This window comes from Oncorhynchus nerka, linkage group LG5 (genome assembly GCF_034236695.1).
Source record: "Oncorhynchus nerka isolate Pitt River linkage group LG5, Oner_Uvic_2.0, whole genome shotgun sequence".
NCBI classification, from domain to species: domain Eukaryota; kingdom Metazoa; phylum Chordata; class Actinopteri; order Salmoniformes; family Salmonidae; genus Oncorhynchus; species Oncorhynchus nerka.
In genome coordinates this window covers 22165812-22189710 of record NC_088400.1, presented here as the reverse complement: position 1 = coordinate 22189710, position 23899 = coordinate 22165812, and the positions used below count along the sequence as shown (strand labels likewise).

The 23899-nt window shown below is 46.7% G+C and overlaps 1 protein-coding gene across 1 annotated transcript in view; it reads left to right on the top strand.

Annotated features, from left to right (window-relative positions):
- Nucleotides 1-23899, top strand: part of gpc3 (glypican 3) — a 566197-nt gene that overhangs the window by 466495 nt on the left and 75803 nt on the right. Inside the window, exon 7 of the mRNA XM_065018217.1 lies at nt 10148-10343. Coding sequence (XP_064874289.1) covers nt 10148-10343 — 196 coding nt within the window. The remainder of the gene's footprint in view (nt 1-10147; nt 10344-23899) is intronic.

Here is a 23899-nt window from a genome sequence, read left to right as displayed (position 1 = left end):
CTACCACATCTTTCTTTCTTTCCTTCCTCTCCTTTTGGTTGTTAAATACCCCCTACCACATCTTTCTTTCTTTCCTTCCTCTCCTTTTGGTTGTTAAATAACCCCTACCACATCTTTCTTTCCTTCCTCTCCTTTTGGTTGTTAAATACCCCCTACCACATCTTTCCTTCCTCTCCTTTTGGTTGTTAAATACCCCCTACCACATCTTTCCTTCCTCTCCTTTTGGTTGTTAAATACCCCCTACCACATCTTTCTTTCCTTCCTCTCCTTTTGGTTGTTAAATACCCCCTACCACATCTTTCTTTCTTTCCTTCCTCTCCTTTTGGTTGTTAAATACCCTCTACCACATCTTTCCTTCCTCTCCTTTGGTTGTTAAATACCCCCTACCACATCTTTCTTTCCTTCCTCTCCTTTTGGTTGTTAAATACCCCCTACCACATCTTTCTTTCCTTCCTCTCCTTTTGGTTGTTAAATACCCCCTACCACATCTTTCTTTCCTTCCTCTCCTTTTGGTTGTTAAATACCCCCTACCACATCTTTCTTTCCTTCCTCTCCTTTTGGTTGTTAAATACCCCCTACCACATCTTTCTTTCCTTCCTCTCCTTTTGGTTGTTAAATACCCCCTACCACATCTTTCCTTCCTCTCCTTTTGGTTGTTAAATACCCCCTACCACATCTTTCTTTCCTTCCTCTCCTTTTGGTTGTTAAATACCCCCTACCACATCTTTCTTTCCTTCCTCTCCTTTTGGTTGTTAAATACCCCCTACCACATCTCTCTTTCCTTCCTCTCCTTTTGGTTGTTAAATACCCCCTACCACATCTTTCTTTCCTTCCTCTCCTTTTGGTTGTTAAATACCCCCTACCACATCTTTCCTTCCTCTCATTTTGGTTGTTAAATACCCCCTACCACATCTTTCCTTCCTCTCCTTTTGGTTGTTAAATACCCCCTACCACATCTTTCTTTCTTTCCTTCCTCTCCTTTTGGTTGTTAAATAACCCCTACCACATCTTTCTTTCCTTCCTCTCCTTTTGGTTGTTAAATACCCCCTACCACATCTTTCCTTCCTCTCATTTTGGTTGTTAAATAACCCCTACCACATCTTTCTTTCCTTCCTCTCCTTTTGGTTGTTAAATACCCCCTACCACATCTTTCCTTCCTCTCCTTTTGGTTGTTAAATACCCCCTACCACATCTTTCCTTCCTCTCCTTTTGGTTGTTAAATACCCCCTACCACATCTTTCTTTCCTTCCTCTCCTTTTGGTTGTTAAATACCCCCTACCACATCTTTCTTTCTTTCCTTCCTCTCCTTTTGGTTGTTAAATACCCTCTACCACATCTTTCCTTCCTCTCCTTTGGTTGTTAAATACCCCCTACCACATCTTTCTTTCCTTCCTCTCCCTTTTGGTTGTTAAAAATCCCTTCCCCCCTACCACATCTTTCTTTCCTTCCTCTCCTTTTGGTTGTTAAATACCCCCTACCACATCTTTCTTTCCTTCCTCTCCTTTTGTTGGTACCCCCTACCACATCTTTCTTTCCTTCCTCTCCTTTTGGTTGTTAAATACCCCCTACCACATCTTTCTTTCCTTCCTCTCCTTTTGGTTGTTAAATACCCCCTACCACATCTTTCTTTCCTTCCTCTCCTTTTGGTTGTTAAATAATACCACATCTTTCTTTCCTTCCTCTCCTTTTGGTTGTTAAATACCCCTACCACATCTTTCTTTCCTTCCTCTCCTTTTGGTTGTTAAATACCCCTAAACATATATGAATTTCTTTCCTTCCTCTCCTTTTGGTTGTTAAATACCCCCTACCACATCTTTCTTTCCTTCTCCTTTTGGTTGTTAAATAACCCCTACCACATCTTTCTTTCCTTCCTCTCCTTTTGGTTGTTAAATACCCCCTACCACATCTTTTCTCCTTTTGGTTGTTAAATACCCCTACCACATCTTTCCTTCCTCTCCTTTTGGTTGTTAAATACCCCCTACCACATCTTTCTTTTTCCTTCCTCTCCTTTTGGTTGTTAAATACCCCTAAACATCCTTTTCTTTCTTTCCTTCCTCTCCTTTTGGTTGTTAAATACCCCTAGAGTACAGATGAGTAATCATCTTTCTTTCCTTCCTCTCCTTTTGGTTGTTAAATAACCCCTACCACATCTTTCTTTCCTTCCTCTCCTTTTGGTTGTTAAATACCCCTACCACATCTTTCCTTCCTCTCCTTTTGGTTGTTAAATTACATCTTTCCTTCCTCTCCTTTTGGTTGTTAAATACCCCCTACCACATCTTTCTTTCCTTCCTTCCTCTCCTTTTGGTTGTTAAATACCCCCTACCACATCTTTCTTTTTCCTTCCTCTCCTTTTGGTTGTTAAATACCCCCTACCACATCTTTCTTTTTTTCCTTCCTCTCATTTTGGTTGTTAAATACCCCCTACCACATCTTTCCTTCCTCTCCTTTTTTGTTAAATACCCCCTACCACATCTTTCTTTCCTTCCTCTTTTGGTTGTTAAATACCCCCTACCACATCTTTCTTTCCTTCCTCTCCTTTTGGTGGTTAAATACCCCCTACCAGGTAGTTTCCTTCCTCTCCTTTTGGTTGTTAAATACCCCCTACCACATCTTTCTTTCTTCCTTCCTCTCTTTTGGTTGTTAAATACCCCCTACATCTTTCTTTCTTTCCTTCCTCTCCTTTTCTGTTAAATAACCCCTACCACATCTTTCCTTCCTCTCCTTTTGGTTGTTAAATACCCCCTACCACATCTTCCTTCCTCTCCTTTTGGTTCCCCCTACCACATATTTCTTTCCTTCCTCTCCTTTTGGTTGTTAAACTACCACATCTTTCTTTCTTTCCTTCCTCTCCTTTTGGTTGTTAAATACCCCCTAAACATCTTTCTTTCCTTTTCTCCTTCATTGACAAATTCCTTCCTTCCTCTCCTTTTGGTTGTTTTTACCCCCTACAAAAACATCTTTTCCTTCCTCTCCTTTTGGTTTTAAATGACCCCCAAACCTTTGATTTTCTTTCCTTCCTCTCCTTTTGGTTGTTAAATCAACCCCCTACCACAAAGAGGGGAGTTGTTAAATACCCCCTACCACCTTTCTTTCCTTCCTCTCCTTTTGGTTGTTAAATACCCCCCCATCTTTCTTTCTTTCCTTCCTCTCTTTGGTTGTAAATTCCTTCCTTCTCATTTTGGTTGTTAAATACCCCCTACCACATCTTTCCTTTCCTTCCTCTCTTTTGGTTGTTAAATACCCCCTACCACTCTTTCCTTTTCATTTTGGTTGTTAAATACCCCCTACCACATCTTTTCCTTTCCTTAAATACCCCCTACCACATCCTTTCCTCCTCTCCTTTTGGTTGTTAAATACCCCTACCACATCTTTCTTTCCTTCCTCTCCTTTTGGTTGTTAAATACCCCTACCACATCTTTTTTCCTTCCTCTCCTTTTGGTTGTTAAATACCCCCTACCACATCTTTCCTTCCTCTCCTTTTGGTTGTTAAATACCCCCTAAGGACACATCTTTCCTTCCTTCCTCTCCTTTTGGTTGTTAAATACCCCTACCACATATTTTTCTCCTTCCTCTCCTTTTGGTTGTTAAATACCCCCTACCACATCTTCCTTTCCTTCCTCTCCTTTTGGTTGTTAAATACCCCTACCACATCTTTCCTTCCTCTCCAGTTGTTAAATAACCATCTTGTTTCCTTCCTCTCCTTTTGGTTGTTAAATACCCCCTACCACATCTTTCCTTCCTTCCTCTCCTTTTGGTTGTTAAATACCCCCTACCACATCTTTCTTTCCTTCCTCTCCTTTTGGTTGTTAAATACCCCCTACCACATCTTTCCTTCCTCTCCTTTTCCTCTACCACATCTTTCCTTCCTCTCCTTTTGGTTGTTAAATACCCCCTACCACATCTTTCCTTCCTTCCTCTCCTTTTTGGTTGTTAAATACCCCCTACCACATCTTTCCTTCCTCTCCTTTTGGTTGTTAAATACCCTCTACCACATCTTTCTTTCCTTCCTCTCCTTTTGGTTGTTAAATACCCCCTACCACATCTTTCTTTCCTCTCCTTTTGGTTGTTAAATACCCTCTACCACATCTTTCCTTCCTCTCCTTTTGGTTGTTAAATACCCCCTACCACATCTTTCCTTCCTTCCTCTCCTTTTGGTTGTTAAATACCCCCTACCACATCTTTCCTTCCTCTCCTTTTGGTTGTTAAATACCCTCTACCACATCTTTCTTTCCTTCCTCTCCTTTTGGTTGTTAAATACCCCCTACCACATCTTTCCTTCCTCTCCTTTTGGTTGTTAAATACCCCCTACCACATCTTTCCTTCCTTATTTGGTTGTTAAATACCCCCCTAACATCTTTCCTTCCTTCCTCTCCTTTTGGTTTACCCCCTACCACATCTTTCCTTCCTCTCCTTTGGTTGTTAAATACCCTCTACCACATCTTTTTTCCTTCCTCTCCTTTTGGTTGTTAAATACCCCTACCACATCTTTCTTCCTCTCCTTTTGGTTGTTAAATACCCTCTACCACATCTTTCCTTCCTCTCCTTTTGGTTGTTAAATACCCCCTACCACATCTTTCCTTCCTTCCTCTCCTTTTGGTTGTTAAATACCCCCTACCACATCTTTCCTTCCTCTCCTTTTGGTTGTTAAATACCCCCTACCACATCTTTCTTTCCTTGCTTTACCACATTAGCTTTCAGTTTTTTTTGCTTTTTAATTTGTTTGTGAGACACTCCTCCCCTCCCAATGTCTTTCTGCATTGCCAGGCAACGGATCTCTGGAAGGAATTCCTAGACCTCAGTAAATCTCTTCTGGCACACGAGCGCAAACATTATTATTTCTTAAACGAGAAAGTTAAGTGCTTTAAATTCACATCGCTCATAAGGAGGAAAGAAGGGAGAAGAACGTTTTTCATTGACTTCTGTAATAAAATCCCCCTTTTTTCTGGAGACGGAGAGGCACCTGGGAGCCATGTTTTGTCACTAGGAGGCGCTGTTTTGGGGTTGATACTCACACAGCACAGCAACGCACGTATTCTCTCAGGATGGTAAAACAAGAAATAATAGAATTCAGTTTGTTCCTATGGATATTCCGTCTCTATGAATGAGTGTTTCTCCACCCCCGGGTCCAAATGAGCAGGCTTTTAGAAATGTGGTCATCACCCACCATGTATGGTCTGAATGTTGGGGATATGAATAGAGGTTTGTTGGGCTGGGCAGCCCTCCCTCGGAGGAACACGTACTGCCTGCATGTTCCCTCTCTAAACTTTACAGTTTGTGTTACTTGTAGATCCCAGATTGACCTGTTTGTATATGCAGGCAGTGGCAGAGAACAGAGCTTGTTTATCTTTCAGACTGATGTCATTCTCAAATCAAATCAAATTTTATTGGTCACATACACATGGTTAGCAGATGTTAATGTGAGTGTAGCGAAATGCTTGTGCTTCTAGTTCCGACAATGCAGTAATAACCAACGAGTAATCTAACCTAACAATTCACAACAACTACCTTATACACACAAGTGTAAAGGGATGAAGAATATGTACATAAAGATATATGAATGAGTGATGGTACAGAACGGTATAGGCAAGATGCAGTAGATGGTATAGAGTACAGTATATACATATGATATGAGTAATGTAGGGTATGTAAACATATAAAAGTGGCATAGTTTAAAGTGGCTAGTGATACATGTATTACATAAAGATGGCAAGATGCAGTAGATGGTATAGAGTACAGTATATACTTATACATATGAGATGAGTAATGTAGGGTATGTAAACATAAAGTGGCATAGTTTAAAGTGGCTAGTGATACATGTATTACATAAAGATGGCAAGATGCAGTAGATGGTATAGAGTACAGTATATACATATGAGATGAGTAATGTAGGGTATGTAAACATTATATTAAGTGGCATTGTTTAAAGTGGCTAGTGATACATTTTTACATACATTTTTCCATTATTAAAGTGGCTGGAGTTGAGTCAGTATGTTGGCAGCAGCCACTCAATGTTAGTGGTGGCTGTTTAACAGTCTGATGGCCTTGAGACTGTTTTTCAGTCTCTTGGTCCCTGCTTTGATGCACCTGTACTGACCTCGCCTTCTGGATGATAGCGGGGTGAACAGGCAGTGGCTCGGGTGGTTGTTGTCCTTGATGATCTTTATGTCCTTCCTGTGACATCAGGTGGTGTAGGTGTCCTGGAGGGCAGGTAGTTTCCCACCAGTGATGCGTTGTGCAGACCTCACTACCCTCTGGAGAGCCTTACGGTTGTGGGCGGAGCAGTTGCCGTACCAGGCGGTGCTAACATAATTGCAAAAGGGTTTTCTAATGATCAATTAGCCTTTTAAAATGATTAACAGGAGTGATGGTTGCTGATACTGGGCCTCTGGACGCCTATGTAGATATTCCTTGAAAAATCCTCAATTTCCAGCTACACTAGTCATTGACAACATTAACAATGTCTACACTGTATTTCTGATCAATTTATGTTATTTTAATGGACAAAAAAATTTGCTTTTCTTTCAAAAACAAGGACATTTCTAAGTGACCCCAAACCTTTGATTGGTAGTGTACGTGCATAGGAAGGAAATCAATAAAAACAAAGAGGGGAGACAGAATGGAAAAATGAAAGGAGGGTTGAATAAGGGGAAAGAAGAGGATGGAATGTGGCACATCTGTTACCTTGGTAGTCCTCTTAAGTATGCCTGATGCTGTGGAGGTGGAGAGGTGGTCAGAGACGAGTCTGTCTGTATGTCTAAGTCCAAAATGGCACCTCATTCCCTATATAGTGCACTACTTTTGACCAGGGACCATAAAATAGCCCTATGAGCCCTGCCCTGCCCTATGAGTAGTGCACTACATACTCTTCATAAATCGATACTGTCATTCCATATATATTTAAAGAATGCAGTTTGGATGCTTCTCAAAGGTCTTTCATTCAGACTGTTAATATTATCAAGTCAGACCAATGTCCTAAGGACAAGAGTTCCATATATATTTAAAGAATGTAGTTTGGATGCTTCTCGAAGTTCTTTCATTCAGACTGATAACGTTTTCAAGTCAGACCAATGTCCTAAGGACAAGAGCTATGACCAGATGTTTTCAATCCAGTTATGAAACTATGTTGTTTTGATGATTTGTGTCTCCTCCTTGTGTTCTGACCGTCCTTTAACAGAATGTATGATTTGTTACAAATGGCACCCCATTCCCTATATAGTGCACTTCCTTTGACCAGGGCCCTGGTCAGAAGTAGTGCACTATGTAGGGAATAGGTGCCATTCAGGACTCACATGTAGTTAGATTATATATTTTGCACTGGCTGAAGAGGAATGTTGAAATTGGTTTTGGATACCCCAGATTTACAGCTCTCAAACGTTTGTAAATAATTTACGAGTTGATTGGTTTGCCACAGAATCTCAATAAACACAATTCCGGTATGTGTTGCACAACACATAATAAGCTTCTGTAGCTAAGTAATTGGGGAAATATTTTTATTTGATTTGGATAAAACATGCAAAAGGGATTAATGTTACACCATTGCAGTGAAATTGAAGTAAAATTCTAAACCAAATTGTATTTATTTTAAATTGTAAAAATTATTTTATTCCATTCCTCATGTGAATTGGATTGAATGAATTGAATTCATTCAATTGGATTGAAATGTGTAATTTATTTTAGAATCCAACTCAGTACAGTTTATCTATGTATGAAATACGGGCTCGTGCACTATAAGATTGATCTATGTATGATATATGGGGTCATATAGTATAGGGTTTATCTATGTATGAAATACGGGGTCATACACTATAAAATGTATATTTCTGGACATCTACTTTGTGCATGACACAAGTAATTTTTCCAACAATTGTTTACAGACAGATTATTTAACTAATAATTCACTGTATCACAATTCCAGTGGGTCAGAAGTTTACATACACTAAGTTGACTGTGCCTTTAAACAGCTTGGAAAATTCCGGAAAATTATGTCATGGCTTTAGAAGCTTCCAGTAGGCTAATTGACATAATTTGAGTCATTTGGAGGTGTACCTGTGGATGTATTTCAAGGCCTACCTTCAAGCTCAGTGCCTCTTCACTTGACATCATGGGAAAATCAAAAGAAATCAGCCAAGACCTCAGAAACAAATTGGAGACCTGAAGGTACCACGTTCATCTGTACAAACAATAGTACTCAAGTATAAACACCATGGGATCACTCAGCCGTCATACCACTGATGAAGGAGGCGCGTTCTGTCTCCTAGAGATTAACATGCTTTAATGCGTAAAGTGCAAATCAATCCCAGAACAACAGCAAAGTACCTTGTGAAGATGCTGGAGGAAACATGTACAAAAGTATCTATATCCACAGTAAAACGAGTCCTATATCGACATAACCTGAAAGGCCGCTCAGCAAGGAAGAAGTCACTGCTCCAAAACTGGCATTTAAAAGCCAGCCTACGGTTTGCAACTGCACATGGGGACGAAGATCGTACTTTTTGGAGAGATGTCCTCTGGTCTGATGAAACAAAAATATAAATGTTTGGCCATAATGACCATCGTTATGTTTGGAGGAAAAAGGGGGAGGCTTGCAAGCCGAAGAACACCATCCCAACCGTGAAGCACGGGGGTGGCAGCATCATGTTGTCGGTGTGCTTTGCTGCAGGAGGTACTGGTGCACTTCACAAAATAGATGGCATCATGAGGAGGAAAATGATATGGATTTATTGAAGCAACATCTCAAGACATCAGTCAGAAAGCTAAAGCTTGGTCGCAAACGTGTCTTCCAAATGGACAATGACCCCAAGCATACTTCCAAAGTTGTGGCAAAATGGCTTAAGGACAACAAAGTCAAGTCATTGGAGTGGCCACCACAAAGCCCTGACCTGTGAGAAAATGTGTGGGCAGAACTGAAAAAACGTGTGCAAGCAAAGAGGCCTACAAACCTGCCTCAGTTACACCAGCTCTGTCAGGAGGAATGGGCCAAAATTCACCCAACTTATTGTGGGAAGCTTGTGGAAGGCTACCTGAAATGTTTGACCAAAGTTAAACAATTTAAAGGCAATGCTACCGAATACTAATTGAGTGTATGTAAACTTCTGACCCACTAGGAATGTGATGAAAGAAATAAAAGCTGAAATAAATCATTCTCTCTAGTATTATTCTGACATTTCACATTCTTAAAATAAAGTGGGGCTCGTAACTGACCTAAAACAGGGAATTTTTAATAGGATTAAATGTCAGGAATTGTGAATAACTTAGTTTAAAAGTATTTGGCTGAGGTTAATGTTAACTTCCGGCATCAACTGAATGTAAAACCAAATACTTTTAGACTTTTACTCAAGGAGTCTTTTACTGGGTAAACTTTCAATTTGACTTGAGTCATGTTCTATTACAGTATCTTTACTTTTACTCAAGTATGACAATTGGGTACTTTTTCCACCACTGAGTAATCAACAGCCGCAGCCTCCGCCTGCTATTACGCTGTGGATGAATCACCACAGAAATAAAACATCTGGCTTAGATAGCAACATTTCTGTGCATGGTGATTATATATGGAGTTTGTTAAACACCACTCGTTTTAGCCCTGACAATGTTTTTTCTGGAGTTTCCCCCACATCCTCGCCTTCCTCCCATGTCAGGCAGTTACAACGTCTGCTTCCCAAATGGCACCCTATTCCCTCAACTGTATAGTGGACTACTTTTTAACACAGCTCTATGGGCCCTGGTCAAAAAGAGTGCACAATAAAGGGAATAGGATACCATTTGGGAAGCAACCAAAGTCCTGAATTATTATGTTACCAATGTACTGGACATGTACATTCCACCAAAGGGTGTGAATAAGGTCAGCGTATGTTTGTCCTAGATGGCATCTTACTTAATGCACATTTCTTTCTTACATTTTAATCATTTAGCAGACACTCTTATCCAGTGCCACTTAGTGCATACATTCTCACACTGGTCCCCTTGTGGGAATCAAACCCACAACCCTGGCTTTGCAAGGACCATGCCCTACCAACTGAGCCACATGGGACCTTACGGGCCCTGGTCAATAGTAGTGTACTATAAAGTGAATAGGAGGCCATTTGGGAGGCAAGTCCATATGTGTGTGATCTTATTATGTTTTAGAACCCTTTCCTCTCTGCCTCTACAGTTGCTGCGTCTGGTGACGGTGCCTGAGAAGCGCTGGAGAGCCCGGTCAGGTGGGGGTCTAGGGCCGGAGGGACGGAGCACGGGAGAGGAGGAGGACGAGTGGTTTGAGAGTGGCGACTGTGATGACGAGGATGACTGTGCTGGGGTGTCGGGGCTCGGGCCGCCCCCTCACCGTAAACGGTTACGTATCTTTGCAGGTCAGTCAGACAAACGCCGCCATGTGTTCAATTTTCTTTTAGACACAACTCCAGTCCCTGAAGGTCACTGTCCTTCTGGTTTTGTGTGTCTCTGATAAGTTAAGACAGGGAGGCAAATACTCAATTAAAGGTCACACTGAGTAAAGTAGCAGCAGTAGCTGACAAGCTAAAGAGGAGAACATTCGGCCTAAGGCCATCCAGTGTTGGAGCAGCATCTCCCCCCATTATCAGGAGCATGGAGAAGAGAGGGGTGTTGAGATCTCCTGGTCCAGACCACTGGAAGTGGTGGACCTGCTGGATTCCTGCTTTAACCCCAGGACCCCTGGGCCCACTCCCCAGGCCGCTGGCCTCACTCCCAATAACCATGGCCTCACTCCCAATAACCCTGATCTCACTCCCCAGAACCCTGGCCTCACTCCCAATAACCCTGGTCTCACTCCCCAGAACCCTGGCCTCACTCCCAATAACCCTGGTCTCACTCCCCAGAACCCTGGCCTCACTCCCAATAACCCTGGCCTCACTCCCAATAACCCTGGCCTCACTCCCAATAACCCTGACCTCACTCCCAATAACCCTGGTATCACTCCCAATAACCCTGGTCTCACTCCCAAGGGCGCTGGCCTCACTCCCAATAACCCTGGCCTCACTCCCAATAACCCGGGTCTCACTCCCAATAACCCTGGCCTCACTCCCCAGGCCGCTGGCCTCACTCCCAATAACCATGGTCTCACTCCCAATAACCCTGGCCTCACTCCCCAGGCCGCTGGCCTCACTCCCAAGGGCGCTGGCCTCACTCCCAATAACCATGGCCTCACTCCCAATAACCATGGTCTCACTGCCAATAACCCTGGCCTCATTCCCCAGGCCGCTGGCCTCACTCCCAAGGGCGCTGGCCTCACTCCCAATAACCATGGCCTCACTCCCAATAACCCTGGTCTCACTCCCAATAACCCTGGTCTCACTCCCAATAACCCTGGCCTCACTCCCAATAACCCTGGCCTCACTCCCAAGGGCGCTGGCCTCACTCCCAATAACCATGGTCTCACTCCCAATAACACTGGTCTCACTCCCAATAACCACGGTCTCACTCCCAATAACACTGGTCTCACTCCCCAGGCCGCTGGCCTCACTCCCCAGAATCCTGGCCTCACTCCCAATAACCATGGTCTCACTCCCAATAACACTGGTCTCACTCCCCAGGCCGCTGGCCTCACTCCCAATAACCCTGGGCTCACTCCCAATAACCCTGGTCTCACTCCCCAGAACCCTGGCCTCACTCCCAATAACCCTGGTCTCACTCCCAATAACACTGGTCTCACTCCCCAGGCCGCTGGCCTCACTCCCCAGAATCCTGGCCTCCCTCCCAATAACCATGGCCTCACTCCCAATAACCCTGGCCTCACTCCCAATAACCCTGGCCTCACTCCCAATAACCCTGACCTCACTCCCAATAACCCTGGTATACACTCCCAATAACCCTGGTCTCACTCCCAAGGGTGCTGGTCTCACTCCCAATAACACTGGTCTCACTCCCAAGGGCGCTGGCCTCACTCCCAATAACCCTGGTCTCACTCCCAATAACCCTGGCCTCACTCCCAATAACCCTGGTCTCACTCCCCAACTGGTCTCCCAGAATCCTGGTCTCACTCCCAATAACCCTGGTCTCACTCCCAATAACCCTGGCCTCACTCCCAATAACCCTGGCCTCATTCCCAATAACCCTGGACTCACTCCCACTAACCCTGGCCTCACTCCCAATAACCCTGGTCTCACTCCCCAGGCCGCTGGCCTCACTCCCCAGAATCCTGGCCTCACGCCCAATAACCATGGCCTCACTCCCAATAACCCTGGCCTCACTCCCAATAACCCTGGCCTCACTCCCAATAACCCTGACCTCACTCCCAATAACCCTGGACTCACTCCCAATAACCCTGGTCTCACTCCCAAGGGCGCTGGCCTCACTCCCAATAACTCTGGCCTCACTCCCAATAACCCTGGTCTCACTCCCAATAACCCTGGCCTCACTCCCCAGGCCGCTGGCCTCACTCCCAATAACCATGGGTCTCACTCCCAATAACCCTGGCCTCACTCCCCAGGCCGCTTGACTCACTCCCAAGGGCGCTGGCCTCACTCCCAATAACCATGGCCTCACTCCCAATAACCCTGGTCTCACTCCCAATAACCCTGGCCTCACTCCCCAGGCCGCTGGCCTCACTCCCAAGGGCGCTGGCCTCACTCCCAATAACCATGGCCTCACTCCCAATAACCCTGGTCTCACTCCCAATAACCCTGGTCTCACTCCCAATAACCCTGGCCTCACTCCCAATAACCCTGGTCTCACTCCCCAGGCCGCTGGCCTCACTCCCAATAACCCTGGGCTCACTCCCCATAACCCTGGCCTCACTCCCAATAACCCTGGCCTCACTCCCAATAACCCTGGCCTCACTCCCAATAACCCTGGCCTCACTCCCAATAACCCTGGTCTCACTCCCAATAACCCTGGCCTCACTCCCAATAACCCTGGTCTCACTCCCAATAACACTGGTCTCACTCCCCAGGCCGCTGGCCTTACTCCCAATAACCATGGCCTCACTCCCAATAACCCTGGCCTCACTCCCAATAACCCTGGTCTCACTCCCAATAACCCTGGACTCACTCCCAATATACCCGGCCTCACTCCCAATAACCATGGCCTCACTCCCAATAACCCTGGCCTCACTCCCAATAACCCTGGCCTCACTCCCAATAACCCTGGTCTCACTCCCAATAACCCTGGCCTCACTCCCCATAACCCTGGTCTCACTCCCAATAACACTGGTCTCACTCCCCAGGCCGCTGGCCTCACTCCCAATAACCCTGGTCTCACTCCCCAGGCCGCTGGTCTCACTCCCAATAACACTGGTCTCACTCCCCAGGCCGCTGGGCTCACTCCCAATAACCCTGGCCTCACTCCCAATAATACTGGTCTCACTCCCCAGGCCGCTGGCCTCACTCCCAATAACCCTGGTCTCACTCCCCAGGCCGCTGGTCTCACTCCCAATAACACTGGTCTCACTCCCAAGGGCGCTGGCCTCACTCCCAATAACCCTGGTCTCACTCCCAATAACCCTGGCCTCACTCCCAATAACCCTGGTCTCACTCCCAATAATCCTGGTCTCACTCCCAATAACCCTGGTCTCACTCCCAATAACCCTGGCCTCACTCCCAATAACCCTGGCCTCACTCCCAATAACCCTGGACTCACTCCGAATAACCCTGGCCTCACTCCCAATAACCCTGGCCTCACTCCCAATAACCCTGGTCTCACTCCCCATAACCCTGGTCTCACTCCCCATAACCCTGGCCTCACTCCCAATAACCCTGGCCTCACTCCCCAGGCCGCTGGCCTCACTCCCAATAACCCTGGGCTCACTCCCCAGAACCCTGGCCTCACTCCCAATAACCCTGGCCTCACTCCCAATAACCCTGGTATCACTCCCCAGGCCGCTGGCCTCACTCCCAATAACCCTGGGTCTCACTCCCAATAACCCTGGTATCACTCCCAATAATCCTGGGTCTCACTCCCAATAACCCTGGTATCACTCCCCAGGCCACTGGCCTCACTCCCAATAACCCTGGGTCTCACTCCCAATAACCCTGGTATCACTCCCAATAATCCTGGGTCTCACTCCCAATAACCCTGGCCTCACTCCCAATAACCCTGGCCTCACTCCCAATAACCCTGGTATCACTCCCCAGGCCGCTGGCCTTACTCACAATAACCATGGCCTCACTCCCAATAACCCTGGGTCTCACTCCCAATAACCCTGGCCTCACTCCCAATAACCCTGGGTCTCACTCCCAATAACCCTGGTATCACTCCCCAGGCCGCTGGCCTTACTCCCAATAACCCTGGCCTCACTCCCAATAACCCTGGTCTCACTCCCAATAACCCTGGCCTCACTCCCAATAACCCTGGTCTCACTCCCAATAACCCTGGCCTCACTCCCCAGAACCCTGGCCTCACTCCGCAGAACCCTGGCCTCACTCCTCAGGCCTCTGGCCTCACTCCCCAGAACCCTGGCCTCACTCCCCAGAACAATGGCATCACTCACCAGGCCCCTGGCCTCACTGCCCAGAACCCTGGCCTCACTCCGCAGGCCCCTGGCCTCACTCCCCAGAACCCTGGCCTCACTCCCCAGGCCCCTGGCCTCACTCCCCAGGCCCCTGGCCTCACTCCCCAGAACCCTGGGCTCACTCCCCAGGCCCCTGACCTCACTCCCCAGGCCCCTGGCCTCACTCCCAATAACCCTGGTCTCACTCCCCAGGCCCCTGGTCTCACTCCCCAGGCCCCTGGCCTCAATCTCCAGAACCCTGGTCTCACTCCCCAGGCCCCTGGCCTCACTCTCCAGGCCCCTGGCCTCAATCTCCAGAACCCTGGCCTCACTCCCCAGGCCCCTGGCCTCACTCTCCAGGCCCCTGGCCTCAATCTCCAGAACCCTGGTCTCACTCCCCAGGCCCCTGGACTCACTTCTTCCCTGCCCAATGAACCCAAATCTCTGCCACAACAACCAACCCTGTCAGGAGGACAACTCCCTTGGCCTGGGTGTTTGCTCAGCTGAACTGGCTTTGTGTCCGTGTATCATAGCCTCTTGTTCCTGACCTCGCTCTGTTGTTTCCACTTCGTCTTCTGTTTCTTTTCTCTGAATGGTTTGTTGCTTTTGTTCTGTGTTTGGTTTGAGAGAGAACGTCGATTCTTTCTTTTGTAACGGCGGATGGCTGTTGACGGTGGGTGAGGAGGTCAAGAGGCTACTGGTTGAGGTGAGCTCTGTGCTGGCAATGTGAGGAAGCCTTCTACTTCCTACCACACGGTAACTCTGTTTGACCAGAGTGGCAATACTTACAGACGTCACATAAAACTCTCTACTCTGTCCCTGTCAGGATCTTTGACAGTGAGTGAGTCAGATTCACAGCAATACAAATCCAATATTTTCACCAATTAATTGTTATTAATTCTCCACAAACTCATATCATGTGCACCCAGTTTTTTCCCTATTTTTTCTCATAAATGTAACGAACAGCTGGCCATCAAGGTGAATATAACACCTCACATTAACTGAAGGAAGCTCAACAGCAATTTAAGTGGAACTTGTGAACCAAAACCACACTCAGGAATAGGCCAAAAGAGGAAATGGTTGCAGAATTTCAGTCTTCAGGCTACAGAGTATTTCTGTTTATTTTTAATTTTTAATTTTATTGTTAATTCTCTCTCTCTCTGGGGTGTCAGCAACATGGGTTTATTCTCTCTCTGGGGTGTCAGCAACATGGATTTATTTCTCTCTCTCTCTGGGGTGTCAGCAACATGGGTTAATTCTCTCTCTGGGGTGTCAGCAACATGGGTTTATTCTCTCTCTCTGGGGTGTCAGCAACATGGGTTTATTCTCTCTCTCTGGGGTGTGAACAACATGGGTTTATTCTCTCTCTCTGGGGTGTCAGCAACATGGGTTTATTCTCTCTCTCTCTAGGGTGTCAGCAACATGGGTTTATTCTCTCTCTCTGAAGTGTCAGCAACATGGGTTTATTCTCTCTCTCTCTGGGGTGTCAGCAACATGGGTTTATTCTCTCTCTCTCTGGGGTGTCAGCAACATGGGTTTATTCTCTCTCTGGGGTGTCAGCAACATGGGTTTATTCTCTCTCTGGGGTGTCAGCAACATGGGTTTATTCTCTCTCTCTGGGGTGTGAACAACATGGGTTTATTCTCTCTCTCTGAGGTGTCAGCAACATGGGTTTATTCTCTCTCTCTGAGGTGTCAGCAACATGGGTTTATTCTCTCTCTCTGAGGTATCAGCAACATGGGTTTTTTCTCTCTCTCTCTCTGGGGTGTGAACAACATGGGTTTATTCTCTCTCTCTGGGGTGTGAACAACATGGGTTTATTCTCTCTCTCTGGGGTGTCAGCAACATGGGTTTATTCTCTCTCTGGGGTGTGAACAACATGGGTTTATTCTCTCTCTGGGGTGTGAACAACATGGGTTTATTCTCTCTCTCTGGGGTGTGAACAACATGGGTTTATTCTCTCTCTGGGGTGTCAGCAACATGGGTTTATTCTCTCTCTGGGGTGTCAGCAACATGGGTTTATTCACTCTCTCTGGGGTGTGAACAACATGGGTTTATTCTCTCTCTCTGGGGTGTCAGCAACATGGGTTTATTCTCTCTCTCTGGGGTGTCAGCAACATGGGTTTATTCTCTCTCTCTGGGGTGTGAACAACATGGGTTTATTCTCTCTCTCTGGGGTGTCAGCAACATGGGTTTATTCTCTCTCTCTGGGGTGTCAGCAACATGGGTTTATTCTCTCTCTGGGGTGTCAGCAACATGGGTTTATTCTCTCTCTGGGGTGTCAGCAACATGGGTTTATTCTCTCTCTCTGGGGTGTCAGCAACATGGGTTTATTCTCTCTCTGGGGTGTCAGCAACATGGGTTTATTCTCTCTCTCTGTGGTGTCAACAACATGGGTTTATTCTCTCTCTGGGGTGTCAGCAACATGGGTTTATTCTCTCTCTGGGGTGTCAGCAACATGGGTTTATTCTCTCTCTGGGGTGTCAGCAACATGGGTTTATTCTCTCTCTCTGGGGTGTGAACAACATGGGTTTATTCTCTCTCTCTGGGGTGTCAGCAACATGGGTTTATTCTCTCTCTGGGGTGTGAACAACATGGGTTTATTCTCTCTCTGGGGTGTCAGCAACATGGGTTTATTCTCTCTCTCTGTGGTGTGAACAACATGGGTTTATTCTCTCTCTCTGGGGTGTCAGCAACATGGGTTTATTCTCTCTCTGGGGTGTGAACAACATGGGTTTATTCTCTCTCTGGGGAGTGAACAACATGGGTTTATTCTCTCTCTCTGAGGTGTCAGCAACATGGGTTTATTCTCTCTCTCTGGGGTGTCAGCAACATGGGTTTATTCTCTCTCTCTGGGGTGTGAACAACATGGGTTTATTCTCTCTCTCTGGGGTGTGAACAACATGGGTTTATTCTCTCTCTGGGGTGTGAACAACATGGGTTTATTCTCTCTCTCTGGGGTGTCAGCAACATGGGTTTATTCTCTCTCTCTGGGGTGTGAACAACATGGGTTTATTCTCTCTCTCTGGGGTGACAGCAACAATAGTTTATTCTGTCTCTGAGGTGTCAGCAACATGGATTTATTCTCTCTCTGGGGTGTCAGCAACATGGGTTTATTCTCTCTCTCTCTCTGGGGTGTCAGCAACATGGGTTTATTCTCTATCTCTCTGGGGTGTCAGCAACATGGGTTTATTCTCTCTCTCTCTCTGGGGTGTCAGCAACATGGGTTTATTCTCTCTCTGGGGTGTCAGCAACATGGGTTTATTCTCTCTCTCTCTCTCTCTGGGGTGTCAGCAACATGGGTTTATTCTCTCTCTCTCTCTCTCTGGGGTGTCAGCAACATGGGGTTATTCTCTCTCTGGGGTGTCAGCAACATGGGTTTATTCTCTCTCTCTCTCTCTCTGGGGTGTCAGCAACATGGGTTTATTCTCTCTCTGGGGTGTCAGCAACATGGGTTTATTCTCTCTCTCTCTCTCTCTGGGGTGTCAGCAACATCGGTTTATTCTCTCTCTCTCTCTCTGGGGTGTCAGCAACATGGGGTTATTCTCTCTCTGGGGTGTCAGCAACATGGGTTTATTCTCTCTCTCTCTCTGGGGTGTTAGCAACATGGGTTTATTCTCTCTCTCTCTCTGGGGTGTCAGCAACATGGGTTTATTCTCTCTCTGGGGTGTCAGCAACATGGGTTTATTCTCTCTCTGGGGTGTCAGCAACATGGGTTTATTCTCTCTCTCTCTCTGGGGTGTCAGCAACATGGGTTTATTCTCTCTCTCTCTGGGGTGTCAGCAACATGGGTTTATTTCTCTCTCTCTCTGGGGTGTCAGCAACATGGGTTTATTCTCTCTTGGGTGTCAGCAACATGGGTTTATCTCTCTCTCTCTCTGGTGTGTCAGCAACATGGGTTTATTCTTCTCTCTCTCTCTGGGGTGTCAGCAACATGGGTTTATTCTCTCTCTGGGGTGTCACAACATGGGTTTATTCTCTCTCTGGGGTGTCAGCAACATGGGTTTATTCTCTCTCTGGGGTGTCAGCAACATGGGGTTATTCTCTCTCTGGGATGTCAGCAACATGGGTTTATTCTCTCTCTCTCTGGGGTGACAGCAACATGGGTTTATTCTGTCTCTCTCTCTGGGGTGTCAGCAACATGGGTTTATTCTCTCTCTGGGGTGTCAGCAACATGGGTTTATTCTCTCTCTCTCTGGGGTGACAGCAACATGGGGTTATCTCTCTCTGGGGTGTCAGCAACATGGGTTTATTCTCTCTCTGGGGTGTCAGCAACATGGGTTTATTCTCTCTCTCTCTGGGGTGTCAGCAACATGGGTTTATTCTCTCTCTCTGGGGTGTCAGCAACATGGGTTTATTTCTCTTCTCTCTGGGGTGTCAGCAACATGGGTTTATTCTCTCTCTTGGGTGTCAGCAACATGGGTTTATTCTCTCTCTGGTGTGTCAGCAACATGGGTTTATTCTCTCTCTCTCTGGGGTGTCAGCAACATGGGTTTATTCTCTCTCTGGGGTGTCAACAACATGGGTTTATTCTCTCTCTGGGGTGTCAGCAACATGGGTTTATTCTCTCTCTGGGGTGTCAGCAACATGGGTTATTCTCTTCTGGGATGTCAGCAACATGGGTTTATTCTCTCTCTCTCTCTGGGGTGACAGCAACATGGGTTTATTCTGTCTCTCTCTCTGGGGTGTCAGCAACATGGGTTTATTCTCTCTCTGGGGTGTCAGCAACATGGGTTTATTCTCTCTCTGGGGTGACAGCAACATGGGGTTATTCTCTCTCTGGGGTGTCAGCAACATGGGTTTATCTCTCTCTCTGGGGTGTCAGCAACATGGGTTTATTCTCTCTCTGGGGTGTCAGCAACATGGGTTTATTCTCTCTCTGGGGTGTCAGCAACATGGGTTTATTCTCTCTCTGGGGTGTCAGCAACATGGGGTTATTCTCTCTCTGGGATGTCAGCAACATGGGTTTATTCTCTCTCTCTGGGGTGACAGCAACATGGGTTTATTCTGTCTCTCTCTCTGGGGTGTGAGCAACATGGGGTTATTCTCTCTCTGGGGTGTCAGCAACATGGGTTTATTCTTCTCTCTCTGGGGTGACAGCAACATGGGTTTATTCTGTCTCTCTCTGGGGTGTCAGCAACATGGGTTTATTCTCTCTCTGGGGTGTCAGCAACATGGGTTTATTCTCTCTCTGGGGTGTCAGCAACATGGGTTTATTCTCTCTCTGGGGTGTCAGCAACATGGGTTTATTCTCTCTCTCTGGGGTGTGAACAACATGGGTTTACTCTCTCTCTGGGGTGTCAGCAACATGGGTTTATTCTCTCTCTTGGGTGTCAGCAACATGGGTTTATTCTCTCTCTCTCTCTGGGGTGTCAGCAACATGGGTTTATTCTCTCTCTCTCTGGGGTGTCAGCAACATGGGGTTATTCTCTCTCTGGGGTGTCAGCAACATGGGTTTATTCTCTCTCTCTGGGGTGTCAGCAACAGGGTTTATTCTCTCTCTGGGGTGTCAGCAACATGGGTTTATTCTCTCTCTGGGGTGTCAGCAACATGGGTTTATTCTCTCTCTGGGGTGTCAGCAACATGGGTTTATTCTCTCTCTCTGGGGTGTGAACAACATGGGTTTACTCTCTCTCTGGGGTGTCAGCAACATGGGTTTATTCTCTCTCTCTGGGGTGTCAGCAACATGGGTTTATTCTCTCTCTCTGTGGTGTGAACAACATGGGTTTATTCTCTCTCTCTGGGGTGTCAGCAACATGGGGTTATTCTCTCTCTGGGGTGTCAGCAACATGGGTTTATTCTCTCTCTCTCTCTGGGGTGTCAGCAACATGGGTTTATTCTCTCTCTCTCTCTGGGGTGTCAGCAACATGGGTTTATTCTCTCTCTCTCTCTGGGGTGTCAGCAACATGGGTTTATTCTCTCTCTGGGTGTCAGCAACATGGGTTTATTCTCTCTCTCTGGGGTGTCAGCAACATGGGTTTATTCTCTCTCTCTCTGGGGTGTCAGCAACATGGGTTTATTCTCTCTCTGGGGTGTCAGCAACATGGGTTTATTCTCTCTCTCTGGGGTGTCAGCAACATGGGTTTATTCTCTCTCTCTCTGGGGTGTCAGCAACATGGGTTTATTCTCTCTCTCTCTGGGGTGTCAGCAACATGGGTTTATTCTCTCTCTCTCTGGGGTGTCAGCAACATGGGTTTATTCTCTCTCTTGGGTGTCAGCAACATGGGTTTATTCTCTCTCTCTGGGGTGTCAGCAACATGGGTTTATTCTCTCTCTCTGGGGTGTCAGCAACATGGGTTTATTCTCTCTCTGGGGTGTCAGCAACATGGGTTTATTCTCTCTCTCTGGTGTGTCAGCAACATGGGTTTATTCTCTCTCTCTGGGGTGTCAGCAACATGGGTTTATTATCTCTCTGGGGTGTCAACAACATGGGTTTATTCTCTCTCTGGGGTGTCAGCAACATGGGTTTATTCTCTCTCTGGGGTGTCAGCAACATGGGTTTATTTCTCTCTCTGGGATGTCAGCAACATGGGTTTATTCTCTCTCTCTGGGGTGACAGCAACATGGGTTTATTCTCTCTCTCTGGGGTGTCAGCAACATGGGTTTATTCTCTCTCTGGGGTGTCAGCAACATGGGTTTATTCTCTCTCTGGGGTGTCAGCAACATGGGTTTATTCTGTCTCTCTCTCTGGGGTGTCAGCAACATGGGTTTATTCTCTCTCTGGGGTGTCAGCAACATGGGTTTATTCTCTCTCTCTCTGGGGTGTCAGCAACATGGGTTTATTCTCTCTGGGGTGTCAGCAACATGGGTTTATTCTCTCTCTGGGGTGTCAGCAACATGGGTTTATTCTCTCTCTGGGGTGTCAGCAACATGGGGTTATTCTCTCTCTGGGATGTCAGCAACATGGGTTTATTCTCTCTCTGGGGTGACAGCAACATGGGTTTATTCTGTATCTCTCTCTCTGGGGTGTGAGCAACATGGGTTTATTCTCTCTCTGGGGTGTCAGCAACATGGGTTTATTCTCTCTCTCTCTGGGGTGACAGCAACATGGGTTTATTCTGTCTCTCTCTCTGGGGTGTCAGCAACATGGGTTTATTCTCTCTCTGGGGTGTCAGCAACATGGGTTTATTCTCTCTCTGGGGTGTCAGCAACATGGGTTTATTCTCTCTCTGGGGTGTCAGCAACATGGGTTTATTCTCTCTCTCTGGGGTGTGAACAACATGGGTTTATTCTCTCTCTGGGGTGTCAGCAACATGGGTTTATTCTCTCTCTTGGGTGTCAGCAACATGGGTTTATTCTCTCTCTCTCTCTGGGGTGTCAGCAACATGGGTTTATTCTCTCTCTCTGGGGTGTCAGCAACATGGGGTTATTCTCTCTCTGGGGTGTCAGCAACATGGGTTTATTCTCTCTCTCTGGGGTGTCAGCAACATGGGTTTATTCTCTCTCTGGGGTGTCAGCAACATGGGTTTATTCTCTCTGGGGTGTCAGCAACATGGGTTTATTCTCTCTCTGGGGTGTCAGCAACATGGGTTTATTCTCTCTCTCTGGGGTGTGAACAACATGGGTTTACTTCTCTCTCTCTGGGGTGTCAGCAACATGGGTTTATTCTCTCTCTGGGGTGTCAGCAACATGGGTTTATTCTCTCTCTCTGGGGTGTGAACAACATGGGTTTATTCTCTCTCTCTGGGGTGTCAGCAACATGGGGTTATTCTCTCTCTGGGGTGTCAGCAACATGGGTTTATTCTCTCTCTCTGGGGTGTCAGCAACATGGGTTTATTCTCTCTCTCTGGGGTGTCAGCAACATGGGTTTATTCTCTCTCTCTGGGGTGTCAGCAACATGGGTTTATTCTCTCTCTTGGGTGTCAGCAACATGGGTTTATTCTCTCTCTCTCTCTGGGGTGTCAGCAACATGGGTTTATTCTCTCTCTCTCTGGGGTGTCAGCAACATGGGTTTATTCTCTCTCTGGGGTGTCAGCAACATGGGTTTATTCTCTCTCTGGGGTGTCAGCAACATGGGTTTATTCTCTCTCTCTCTGGGGTGTCAGCAACATGGGTTTATCTCTCTCTCTGGGGTGTCAGCAACATGGGTTTATTCTCTCTCTCTCTGGGGTGTCAGCAACATGGGTTTATTCTCTCTCTTGGGTGTCAGCAACATGGGTTTATTCTCTCTCTTCTCTCTGGGGTGTCAGCAACATGGGTTTATCTCTCTCTCTGGGGTGTCAGCAACATGGGTTTATTCTCTCTCTGGGGTGTCAGCAACATGGGTTTATCTCTCTCTCTGGTGTGTCAGCAACATGGGTTTATTCTCTCTCTCTCTGGGGTGTCAGCAACATGGGTTTATCTCTCTGGGGTGTCAACAACATGGGTTTATTCTCTCTCTGGGGTGTCAGCAACATGGGTTTATTTCTCTCTGGGGTGTCAGCAACATGGGGTTATTCTCTCTCTGGGATGTCAGCAACATGGGTTTATTTCTCTCTCTCTCTGGGGTGACAGCAACATGGGTTTATTCTCTCTCTCTGGGGTGTCAGCAACATGGGTTTATTCTCTCTCTGGGGTGTCAGCAACATGGGTTTATCTCTCTGGGGTGACAGCAACATGGGTTTATTCTCTCTCTGGGGTGTCAGCAACATGGGTTTATTCTCTCTCTCTCTCTCTGGGGTGTCAGCAACATGGGTTTATTCTGTCTCTCTCTCTGGGGTGTCAGCAACATGGGTTTATTCTCTCTCTGGGGTGTCAGCAACATGGGTTTATCTCTGGGGTGTCAGCAACATGAATTTATTCTCTCTCTGGGGTGTCAGCAACATGGGTTTATTCTCTTCTATTCATGGGTTTCTCTCTCTCTGGGGTGTCAGCAACATGGGTTTATTCTCTCTCTTGGGTGTCAGCAACATGGGTTTATTCTCTCTCTCTCTCTCTGGGGTGTCAGCAACATGGGTTTATTCTCTCTCTCTCTGGGGTGTCAGCAACATGGGGTTATTCTCTCTCTGGGGTGTCAGCAACATGGGTTTATTCTCTCTCTCTCTCTGGGGTGACAGCAACATGGGTTTATTCTCTCTCTGGGGTGTCAGCAACATGGGTTTATTCTCTCTCTCTGGGGTGTCAGCAACATGGGTTTATTCTCTCTCTGGGGTGTCAGCAACATGGGTTTATTCTCTCTCTGGGGTGTCAGCAACATGGGTTTATTCTCTCTCTGGGGTGTCAGCAACATGGGGTTATTCTCTCTCTGGGATGTCAGCAACATGGGTTTATTCTCTCTCTCTCTCTGGGGTGTCAGCAACATGGGTTTATTCTTCTCTCTCTCTGGGGTGTCAGCAACATGGGGTTATTCTCTCTCTGGGGTGTCAGCAACATGGGTTTATTCTCTCTCTCTCTGGTGTGTCAGCAACATGGGTTTATTCTCTCTCTCTCTCTGGGGTGTCAGCAACATGGGTTTATTCTCTCTCTGGGGTGTCAGCAACATGG